This window comes from Arachis duranensis, chromosome 3 (genome assembly GCF_000817695.3).
Source record: "Arachis duranensis cultivar V14167 chromosome 3, aradu.V14167.gnm2.J7QH, whole genome shotgun sequence".
Taxonomy (NCBI): domain Eukaryota; kingdom Viridiplantae; phylum Streptophyta; class Magnoliopsida; order Fabales; family Fabaceae; genus Arachis; species Arachis duranensis.
The window spans coordinates 31,444,226-31,457,049 of NC_029774.3; the positions used below are offsets into that span (position 1 = coordinate 31,444,226).

Genomic DNA, 12,824 nt, shown 5'->3' on the forward strand with positions numbered 1-12,824 from the left:
CCTGGGCTTTATTGGTAGTCAGTTTACTTAGGGTGATAGATATTATGATGGGAAACTAATCAGGGAAAGGTTGGATTGGAGGATTAGTCTCTAGAGAATGGATAAGTACTCATTCAAATGCCACTGTCTATCACTTAGAGAGTGAGTGTTAGCTACCCGGAGGTGCTGTGACCTGAGAGATGGTGTGAGTTAGAGGATGCTAATAAAATTGTCAGAGAAGTTTGGTCACAACAGACTGAACGTTCAACAATGTACAGAATACCAGTTTCATGGCAGCAATCACACATGACTAAAGTTTACCTATTGAAGCTCTAAAAGGAAAACTGCGTTTACCAAATGAGGGTTTAGTTCCAGCTTTTAATGATGCTCTGTGCTGAACTGAACGAATCATTTCAAGGCTCTAGTGCTGATGAAGAATATTCGAAAATTAAATCCATGACGAAATGGTTATATTTTGGGGATAGGAATTCGGCTTTTGTTCTTGCATGAAAAGTGTAGCCAGCGTTGCAAACAAAACAGAGTATGAAAACTAGACGATGGAAATGGGGAATTTTTTTATTTTTGTTTAAATTAAATAAATATAGTATTTACCAAAATAAATAAACATCAAAGAAATTATTAAAATATTTTTTCAATCATATCTCGGGTACTGAAAGTCATTCTCCAAAATGATTACATCTCGGGTGCACTGACCCCTGTGCTATGATAGGGTGTTTGCGAACTATATATCGCGTGCAACCGTGATATGAACATAAGCATATCTTGGATATACTGCACCCGAGATATACTCGTTTTCTGATTCGGGTCAGTACATCAGAGAAAAGGGGAAAGATCCAAATGCCCCCCACAGCATCCGAGATATACTCAAGATTATAATTAGGGTATCAACACCCAAGATATGTGTATTATAGTATAGATGTCTCTGTATCCAAGGTATGTTGTAGAATAAGTCTATTTATAAAGACCATCCCAATACTTATCTTCACACAATTCACAAATCATTCTTTTCTTTCTCTTCTTTCAGTTTTGTTCTGATGGAGAATAATCAATACTTCTTTGGGGTGATTTATCCGAGTGGGATAGTCAGATACGATGATGAGGGAGTGATTTTTGAGTCTGACAAGACTGTGAGTTGCACACTTACTCGATTGATATCCTGGATGCGCTAAAGACAGTCATGCTAAGCAATATGGGAGGAGTAGGAACAAAGGAGGTTGGGAGGGTTGCATATAGATTTCTATATGCGCTTCCGAACGGTGGATTTACGAACCGGTTATTCTGGATAGATGGGGATCAGCACGTGAGGGTAATGTTCGACCTACATGCACGACTGATGTCCAACATGTGATGGAGTTATATGCTGCGATCCGTGATGTAGTTGTTGGGGGTGGGCCGTCTCCTTCGGCTCTTGAAGTCATGCCGCTCGATGCGACACCGATCCACTCTGCCCAGCCTCATGATAGTGCCGACGATTCCGACAGTGAAGACGATTCAACCTATGTTGCCGGGGCCGGGTTGTCAAGCGATACATTGTCAGAAAATGAGTTTGTGCTGGAGACTCCCAGCAACAGCGTTGGTAGGTTTCTGTTGCCTCCGCTTTGGCCATTCTTTGACTGTCAGATGTTCCTAGCCATTATCAAACGTTGAACTTGGATGCAATGCAGCCGGATGATCTATTGAACGTTGGGGACGGGGAGGATTACAACACAAATGGTGGGGTGGAATTTTGAATTGGGCATAGGTTCAGCAATCGAGAAGCAGTTCTAATGGCGGTGAAGAACTACAATATTCGACAGAATGCAGAGTACAGAGTGTTGGTGTCAGACAGGCTTAAATATCACTGTCGATGCAAGCAATTCACCAATGGTTGTCCATGAAGTCTTCATGTAGCATTACGACAGAACTTGAATTACTAGTATATTTTACGTTATATTATGGATGCATTAGACTCTATAAGTTAGTTTTTTGTTTAGCATGTTGACATTGAAGCAAAATTCGTAGGGAGGTACATCGGTTCGTTGGATCTCATACCTGTCTGGCACCAACCATGTTTCAGGACCATGCGCAACTGGATAGTGGGTTAATTTGCAAGGTCGTGTTATCTATGATAAAGACTGATCCGTTGATGTCTATCCCAATGTTGCAAAGTGCTGTCCATCAGAGTTACCATTTTAAGCCTTCGTATCGGAAGGTGTGGATGGTAAAACAAAAAGACAATTGCTAAGTTCTATGGCGACTGGGAAGAGTCATACAATAGGATTCCGACACTCTTACAAGCTTTGCAGGAGTGCCTCCCAATTACGATACATGAATGCATTGATGTCCCTTATTACAACGGGAATAAAATTGACGGAGAGTGGAGTCAATTTGATAATGCTTTCTGGGCATTTTCTCCATGTATTGAAGAATTTAAGCATTACGAGCCGTTTGTATTGGTAGACGGAACACATTTGTACGGCAAGTATGGGGGCGTGATTTTAATTGTTGTGGCTCAAGATGGTAACAACAATATTCTTCCCATAGTTTTCTCATCAGTGGAATCTGAAACAACGAAATCATGGTCGTTTTTCCTCTTAAATTTGAAATAGCATGTTACTCCACATCCAAGAATCCTGATCATATCAGATAGATCATAGGCCATTCGCACCGCTCTTAATGCACCTTATAGTGGATGGCATCCTCCGTCAGCATATCATGCTTACTACATCCGGCACATGGCTTCAAACTTCAATTACAGGTTCAAATCGGCCGAAGGTAAGAGGTACCTTATAAATGCTGTGTACAGTCCAAGTAAGGAGGGATGCGACTGGTACTTTGATGCTTTGGGTACACTATCCCATGAGACGGTGGATTGGGCTCTTCATTTTTGGAAGAATTTGTGGTTGCAACATTGCGACGAAGGTCGTTGGTATGGTCACATGACGACGAACCTATCGGAGTGTATAAATGCCGTGTTAAAGGGAACGAGGAATCTTCCAGTGGTAGCAATTTTTCGGACAACATATGAGAGGTTGCAATAGTTGTTCGTGCGCAGAGGACGTGAAGCACATGCTCAATTACAGGGTGGACAGATCTATTCGCAACGGCTGTTGGCAGCTATAGATAAGAACAGAGAGAGTCTGCCGATGTTGTGAGTCACCCATTGTGATCGTAGGGCATCCGTTTTTAGCGTGGAAGAGATGGAGCCGGTGTATGGTTGGTCACAGACTTTGTATTGGGTTCATCTGACCGAGCATACATGCGACTACGGCCTATTCCAGTCATTGCATTACCCATGTCGACACGCCCTGACGGCATGTGTAGCTGCGAGTATCGAGTGGGGTTATTTCATGGACCCCGTGTACACGATGGCCTATGTATTCAATGTATACGAGAGGGAGTTCTGCCGATACCAGACGAAAAGATGTGGCCTCCATGGTACGGTGTACACTTGAAGCACAACTCAGCCATGAGGAGGAAGACATTGAAAAGGTCAGTATTCACACAGATCTAGAATGAGATGGATGCCATTGAGCGTGCGGAGAAGAGATGTGGGCTCTGCCGCAGAGAGGGCCACACCAGACGTGGGTGTCCTAATGCGCCCCACTCGGATCCATGACGACGCATGCAGTTTAGGGTTTAGGCCTTTTTGTTCCAATGTTGTCACTTTGATGTAGTGATTGTTATTAAATGTGTTTAATGTGTAATGAGCATAATTTCTATATAACTAGTTACTTTCGATGTTACGGGCCTATTTTTCATCTACAATATTACAATATTTTCATAAAACAAGCATACACCAAAATGGGTAAACAAATAGAGGACAAGTCTGGTAATACCCTGGATCTTTCTCCTTATCTCAGATACACTGACCTGAATCAGAAAATGCGCGTATCTTGGGTACATGCTAAACTTTTAGAGAATTTTCATATCAGCAAACCCCCGATTTATGCAACTGATATATTCTAGAAATCCAAATAAAAATTTCAACTAGCTAAAACTTAGAACTTACATTTTAGATGCTATGAATCTATGACAGAAAAAACATAATATTTAAAATTAACCATGATAAATGTATACTAAAATTAACTATTAAATCAGCCACTAAATATAAAAATATAATAACATATAAAATATAGATTAAAAATAAATTAAATAATATATTTGACTGATTTTAATGTATAAATAATATTTTTTATTTAAAATAGAAGCAAGTAGTGAACTTTTAATTTTAGTGTTGTATAAACTTACATTTTTTGTGGATACAATAAATCTAAGGGTCAGATTAGTGGTTTTTATTTTTTTTAAATATACAAATCTGATCCTCAAATTTATGTTTGAGTTAAAAAAAATTTTAAACATGCAAATTGGACCCTTTGTGATAGCAAGGAATACTGAATAATATAGAAATGTAATAATTAAAATTGTAGAAGAAAAGTGTATGGATTTTTATTGTTACTGAATGAAAATGGAAATAGATGGAAGAGAGAGCATCAAAGATAATTCTCTTTTCGAGTCAAGGATGAATTCCTTGAGTACTCCATGAGTACATATCACAATACATTTATCTCCGTAACAGAATTGATTCTTCTCCTCTATAAAACCCCTCTAACTAATTCTCCAGCTCAACCTTGAGAAATAATCCTCCTATTTTGCACCATATTTCTCACTTACTAACAAAAACCTTCATCCAAGATGGGAATTTTTTGGTTCTCATTAGTTTGGGCTCTGCGATTTGCACTGAGTTTGCCTAATTTTCTAAATTATAGTCTGATCAATAATTGGGCTTATTGTGGAGCTATTAATTAGCCCACCCTCCAATACAACCTTGTCCTCAAGGTTGATCTCAGAAAACAACATCGTCAACTCCGCTAAGTCTTCCTACATGGTCTCATCCCTGTAAGTCCCTTCCCAATCCACCAAGACTTGAGTTCGCACACCCTCATCAGAAACCATGGAATGATTATCGAGGATGGCGACTATACGTGGTTGCAGCGATGATGGAAGATTTATCACCGTGACTGGCTCAACTGGAGGCTCCTCGTGGAACTGCTTCAACACCGCAACATGGAATATTAGGTGCAAGGCACAGCCAGCCGGCAAGGCCAAACGGTACGCTGCTTTTGCAATCTTTTGAGTAACTTGGAATGGACCGTAGAAATGCTTCTGTAATTTGTTGTAGGTATTGAGGGTTAAGGATTTCTAACGATAGGGATGAACTTTTAACGAAACCCAATCCCCAATCTCGAAGCTTTTCTCCCGACGGCGTTGATCCACTTGTTTCTTCATTTTTTCTTGTGCACGTTAAAGGGAATAATGCAGTTTCCGATACAGTGCTTTGCGCACTCTCAAAAATTCATCCACGGCAAGGATCGTGGCAGCTCTCAGATGGTATCCGGGTTGGGTTCTCATCGAAAACTCATAAAGTGCCTCATGTGGTGATATATTAAGAGAGGAGTGGTGAGAGATATTATAACAGAGTTCAGCCCACGCAAGAAAAGATGACCACATTTTCGGGTAAGAGTGCCTAAAGGCTTTGAGATATTGCTCCAATGTGCGATTAATTACCTCGGTCTGACCATCACTCTGTGGATGATAGGCAGTGTTGTAGTTGAGTTTGGTACCACTAAACTTGAACAAAGTTTTCCAAAACTTACTTAGGAAAATAGAGTCTCTATCCGAAACCATAGTAACCAGAATTCCATGTAACTTGACCACATAATTGATGAATGCTTTGGTTGCATTTGTCACTGTAAATCCTGGTTTAAGAGCAGTAAAATGTCCTACTTTAGTAAATCTGTCCACCACCACTAATATCACAGTATACCCAGCAGATTTCGGTAATTGCACAATGAAATTGAGAGAGATCACCACCCACGGCTGTTTTGGCACTGGGAGTAGTTGCAATAGTCTCCGAGGACGTGCAGGAACATACTTGATAACTTGACAATCCCAGCATTATTAAACAAATTTTTGGACAGTAGTCCACATTCCAAGCCAAAAGAATAATTCCGCCATATATTTATAGGTTTTTAGTAATCCGCCATGACCCCCACGTACTGACTTGTGAAACTCATGTAAGAGTAATTCTCTTAACCCATTATAATCAGGAACCCATAGCTTTTCCCGATATAGGAGCAGTCCATCCTGTTTCCCATAGTCCGCTAAGCTTGCCCTCTTTAAGTTGCTGATGTAATTGTACCATGGTAGGGCAGTGAGCATTAGCCCTCCTTAAAGAATCCAAAAGATCCATTTGAACCATAGTGAGGCTGTGGAATATAAATTAATAGTCTGAATTATGGTGATGGAAGAGGGCATCCGCCACCTGATTCACTCTGCCAGCCCTGTATTCAATATCAAACTCATAGCTCAACAACTTTACCAGGTGGTATTGTTGCTCTAGTGTCAAAACCACCTGCGACATTAGTTCCTTTAACTCCTAATGGTCAGATTTTATAATAAACTTCTTTCCCAATAAATAGTGGCGCCACTTAGCCAAGGATTGCGTAATTGTATAAACCTCCTTGATATAAGCTGAAGCAAGAATCATTTTCTATGTCAATTTCTTACTAAAATAGGTTAGGGGATGTCTGTTCTGCGTTAACACTACACCAATACCCTTATGGGATGCATCCGTCTCTATTGTAAAAGGCCTAGAAAAATCTTGTAACGTTAGGACTGGTGTATGAATCATTGTAGCCTTCAACTACTCGAAGGCTCTATCCGCCTCTTCACCCCAATGGAAATTATTTTTCTTGAGTAACTCAGTCAAAGGATGAGCAATTTGTGCATACTTAGCCACAAACTTGCAATAATACCCCGTTAACCCAAGAAAGCCCCTAAGTTATTTGAGAGAACTTGGCTTTGGCCATACTTGAATTGCTTCTATTTTAGATGGATCAACTTTCACTCCATCTACCCCACAATATGGCCCAAATACTCCACTTGTCTTTGACCAAAGAGGCACTTTGCTCTCTTAGCGAACAACTGGTGCTGGGATGGGATAGCAAGGGTAAGCATGAGGTAGTGCAAGTGGTTCTCCAAAATCTTGCTATAGACAAGAATATCATAAAAAAATAGCAACAAACTTTCTCAAATAAGGTTGAAAAACCTTATTTATAGTAGACTGAAAGGTTGAAGAGGCATTAGTGAGATCGAAGGGCATGAATACAAACTCATAATGCCCTTGGTGAGTGCGGAAAGCCGTCATGTGAACCGAATCCTCATTCATTCAGATTTGGTGGTAACTCGATCTCAAATCAATATTAGAGAAGTATTTCGCACCAAAGATTTAATCAAGTATTTCATCAATGGTCGGAATGGGAAATTTATCCCGAATAGTAATAGCATTTAATGCTCTATAATCAACATAGAACCTCCAGCTCCCGTCTTTTTTCTTGACTAGTAAAATAGGGCTGAAAAACACACTTTGACTCTCTCAGATTATTCCCACCTCAAGCATCACTGCTACCAAATGTTCAATTTCCTCCTTATGAAAATAAGGGTATCGATAAGGTCGAACACACACCGGTTGTGACCTCGGTAGTAGGGTGATAGCATGGTCTATGTCTCGGTTGGGTGGCAGCTGATTTAGTTCAATGAAAACCTCTCCGAATTCTTCTAAAACTCATTGTAGTTCTGGATGCACCAGAGTGTCTCCCTCCTCATCCTCTGTCACCGCCTTAAGATGGTAGAGAATGGTGACAACCTCCAATGAGAGCATCTTTATATTTTGTTACTCATAGCCTCAGATTGAAACAACCATTCACCCTGTAGCTTTACATAGCCGAGGCACATCAGACATTGAACTCTAAGAACTATATCATCCCCTTGAAGATCCAACACAAAAGTGTTAATGGAAAATTGGTACCCCTGCATTACCAAGGGAATATTCTCACAGTACGCCTTACAACCAATGACATCTCCATTACCTATGAGTACCTGAAGTGGCGTGGTCTGCTGAATTGGAAAGTGGAGTTTCTCTGCCACACTTGCCTTTACAAAATTCTAGGAACTTCCCCCGTCAATCAACACCATAATCAGCTGCTCATTGTACGTGCCCTTCACGCGAAAGGTGGTGGGCTAGTATTGACCTACTAATGGAGAGGATTTAGGAAGGTTCAGAAATTAGATAAAATAATTCTTTCATTGATAGCATAGTCCAAACCGACAATCAGTCCTCTCGATCAAAGTTTGATTTTCAAAATATAAATATAACCGAGAGTAATTAAACCTCGGTCGTTCTCCCTAGGAATGCAATTAAAATGTCATACTTTCGGTTGTGAGGGAAAGGGATTTTCAATCAAAGAACAAAAGATTAAAAGAACTAGGAAATGATCAAAATTGATATTAATTCAAGTAAAAAGGGAAACAAGATCAAAACTTAGTGAAAATGTTAGAAATGCATAAAAAGCCTTGACTTGGGAATAAGGATCCAAAGAATCCCATCATTGCCATTACCACAACTATGGTAATTATGATGAGTCAATCTCACTTCGTCTATACCTAACATCGAGGAGTAAGTCAAGCAAGCATAATTGACCTTAATCCATAAGTCCTAGCTAACTTAACAAATTAATTGGTAAAAAGCTAGCATCGATGGAAACAAGAGTCAACTAACTACCCAAGAATTGCCACTAAATGTCAGATATTATGATTCTAGTATCCTAGGAACTCAAATCCCAAGCCATGGTGTGAAAATCTACTCAAAATTACCAATTGGCATTTTCACAAACACTTGGTGGGCATATAACCAAAACATGAGGAATTGCAAAGAAAAATGAAAACTATAACCAAACTATTCACAATATCAACAATAAACATTCAATCAAGCAAATATAAATCATAAAACACTAAATCCATCAATCAAAACTTCAAGAAACTAAAATTGGAAATATTAACAAAGTAACTTGAGCCATAAGACAATAAAAGTAAAAGTGATGTAATTAAAGAGAAATTAAAGAATACTTACAAAAGAGTTGATCAACCCAAGATGAAAACTTGAAACTATCAAATGCTACAATGGAAATTAAGTAAAACCCTATGAGAGAATTTTTCATCTACACTATTCCTACTCCTAATTATGTTTTCGTTTTTTAATCTAAAGTGAGCTCCCTTGATGTATGATCATTTCCCTTTGATATAGCATCAAAAAAGGCTTCAACAACTCCAAAAATTGGGTCAAGAGAGCCCCAAAATTGCAAGCCACGTGCTCTATTAATGAAGTCACGCGCAGGGACTTGTGCTTACACACACTTCGCTGAATTTTTACTTATGCGTGCGCACAGAGGGCTATGCGTACGCACGCGTGCTGATTTTCTTTTTGTGCGTACGCACTGGATGTTATGCGTACGCATACATAGTTGTGTGCTTCTCCTTTATTTTCTTCATGTGTTCTCTCTTTGTACATGCTTTCTTTCACTATTACCTTGCCAATCTTGCCTCTAGGACCTAAAATCACTCAACAAACATGTCATGGCATCGAATAGCGTAAAAGCGGGATTAAAATCACTAATTTAAGCACAAAAACACATGTTTTCACATTTAGGATCAATTTAGGGAGAAAACATACAAGTATGCTATTTAAGTGAATAAGTGTGAGTTTATGTGATGAAATCCACTCAAATCAAGCCAAAAATTATCATCAATTATGGACTCATCACCTACTATGGCATTCAAAATAATTTCTGGTTGCATGACATCCACTACCACTAGCGCCTCTGCACCCATGGTTTGAATCAATTCAGACTCGGGTTCTTTCAGGATCTCATGCATTTTTTCTTTTTCAATCAACAAGTGATAAGAAGTTTTACATTTATGTTCTGGTGACCACTTTTCCTCACAAGAAGTTTTACATTCAGTTGCAAAAAGCCCGAAAAATTATATTATGGAAAACAGGTTCTTATAGTTTTTTTTCTATGTGTATTCAAGTGAGGTGAGTAAGTTGCTTTGCTTGTTGCATGAAGAAATTAAAAGATCCAGTCTAAAGTAATTCTTAGTGTTTCTTTTTTCAATTTCGTCACTTTGATCTAAGTTATTAAGGATAGGTTCTTTGAATGTCTAGTAGAAAATCTTCTTTCGGTGGCCTAAGTTGCTAAAAATAGGGTTCTTAGAAATTTAGTAGGAAGACAACTATTCTTTATCTTTTATCATTATCTTTCTGTTTTTGCTGTATCTTTCATTACTTTTTTTTCTTTTCATTTGGTATCAGTTATAGGTTGTAGGTAAATTCTTACTTATCTATAAAGTCTAGGGTTCTGGTCTAGTTTTTTTGTTTTATCTTTTATTTTTTTAATTTTATTTTAGAGTCATATAAAAAAAACTCAAAAGTAAAAAAAAGCAAGGAAAAAAGGAGAACTCTAGGAGAAAAAAAAAACAAAAAAGAAGAGGCAGTATTATTAAAAAGTGCAGTAAAAAAACTAAAAAGATAATATCACACAATTAACATGATTGTTGATTTCAGTTGTTAAGAATTCAAAATTACTCTGGAATATCAATTGGGATTGGAATTTTTTTTAGTTTTTGTTAAACTTAAAAAAGTGAGATCCTTGTTTTGTGTCTTTGTCGTATATTCTAATTTTTTTTATCAAGTTGAAAGTTTCTATTATTAAGATATCTTAGTTTGTTCTCTATTTTTTCTTGATTTTGAAGTGCAACTTATTTAAAGCAATCTAAGAGCGGAAAAAAGATAAAAGTAGTAAGCTCAAAAGAAAAAAAAAGCTACAAAATGAGTGCAAACACAAGTATCAAGTGTTGCACGTGAGAAGAGTATTATAAGATCTTTATTATTCTTTTTATAAGGTGTCAAATTAGAATCAACGAGAATTGAGGATGATAATAGTGGTGATGAAGGAATTTTATATGAGAAAAATATTTTCAAGATGTGAATTCCTACTTTTAAAGGAAGAAATAATGTTAAAGCTTATTTCAAATGGGAATAAAAGGTAGAGTTAATTTTTGTATGTTGCAACCATTAAAAAAAAACAACATTAGATTGGTAAAATCCAAATATTATAACGATGGTCGTATTTGATGGAATGAGTTATGAAGATCTAGAAGAATGTATAGATAAAGACCAATTCGCACCTGAAAAAAGATGAAAAAAATCATGAGGAACTAGTTTGTGTCATCATCGTACTACAAGGAGTTTCTTAAAAAGCATTGTAAATTGAAACAAAGTTCGAAATCTGTAAAGAAATACCAAAAAAGGTTGTTGAATTTTAAGAGCAAGACTAATGTTAAAAAGGGTACCAAGGTTCTTATGGGACAATTTTTGGTAGGATTAAACCAAGAAATTGCATATGAGGTTGAATAGCACTATTATACAGTAATGGAGAATCTAGTTAATTTGGACATTAAGGTGGAGAAGCAACAACAACTTATAGCAATTTGGCTCTCTTCAGACTCCAATTCTATATAAGGGTTTCTATAAGAGCAAAGTTTGAGGATAAGACAAAATTTAAAATTCTAGATTTAAAAAAGAATCATATAGAACAATATAAAAAAAGAGTTCTTCTAATTACATCTTTAATTCTCATTCAAGGCTAGTTGTGGAAGAATTTATTGAGTATGCTATACATGAAGATGTGTACTTGGAGGAATCAAATATGCAAAAGTTCTCAAAGAGGTCCTTAGGATGTGAGCACTTTGTAAAACAAGAGATAAACGAGAAGAATTTGAGAGAAGAACTGAGAAAAAAGAGTGAGTGTTTGAGTAAAAAGAGTCAATATTTTAGTTAAAGAGTGAGTTTAGAGAGAAACTGGTGCGGTATTTTATAACCCACAAACTAACCGGCAAGTGCACCAGGTCGTACCAAGTAATACCTTACGTGAGTAAGGGTCGATCCCACGAGAATTGATGGATCAAGCAACAATGATTGATTGATTGGCTTAGTTAGGCAAGCAAAAAAGGGTTTTGAGATATTCAAAAGGTTTAAGTTCGAATTCAGAATATCAAAAGGATAGACAAATAAATAAGTTGGGAATAAATTATGGAGAAAGCAGTTAAGGCTTTAGAGTTATCTATTTTTTCGGATTAACTTTTCTTACTAACTATTTTAATCATGTAGGATTTAATTTATGGCTAACTATTTGTGACTAGACCCTAATTCCTTAGACCTTCCTAGTCTCCTCTAAAATTCATCAACTGCCAATTCCTTGGTCAATTAATTTCAATTAGAGGGTGATGATCGAGTTCCAGTTTATATGCCACAAAAATTCTAATTACCCAAAAATAAGAGGATTATATGTCACGTATCCCGTTAAATCCAAATAATTAAAATTTAGGAGAAATTATTTTCAAGTTGTTGCTCAAGTAAAGAGCTTTTTCAAGTTTTACAACAACTCAAATAGAAAGAGGGTCATACTTCCATTCCACCCAAATTCATAAAATAAAGAGCGAAAACAATTCTTAAATTATAAATCTATACAAGAATTAAAATAGAAAAAGTAATAAAATCAATCAAAATGGGGCCCATAAATCACCTCCAGCGTTTTCTGCATTTTCTGCACGTGACGCATGTCACGCGTACGCGTCAGTCACGCGTACGCGTCGCTGGTCTTCTTCGCAAGTCACGCGAACGCATCGGTCACGCGCACGCGTCGCTGTGAAATTGTTCAAATCACGCATTCGCATCAGTCACGCGCACGCGTCGCCATGAAAAGCTCCAAATCATGCGCACACATCAGTCACGCCTACGCGTCGCTCTTCGCTGCCATCTCCTTTGATTCTTGTGCTGCAGAAACTCCACCAAATCCAGCCGAATGCTACCTAAAATAAACAAAATTGCAAAAGCCTCAAAGTAGCATCCATTTTGGCTAAAAGATAATTAATTCTTTATTAAAGTC

At 37.6% G+C, this 12,824-nt stretch overlaps 1 protein-coding gene across 1 annotated transcript; it reads right to left on the reverse strand.

Annotated features, from left to right (window-relative positions):
* Positions 1–4,860: 4,860 nt before the first annotated feature.
* LOC110278504 (uncharacterized) lies at positions 4,861–6,201 on the reverse strand. The gene is made up of 3 exons (XM_021136760.1): positions 6,030–6,201; positions 5,548–5,921; positions 4,861–5,145 (listed from the first exon to the last, which is right to left on the reverse strand). The coding sequence occupies exons 1-3, from the start codon at positions 6,199–6,201 to the stop codon at positions 4,861–4,863; spliced, it is 831 nt and encodes a 276-aa protein (XP_020992419.1).
* Positions 6,202–12,824: the final 6,623 nt, after the last annotated feature.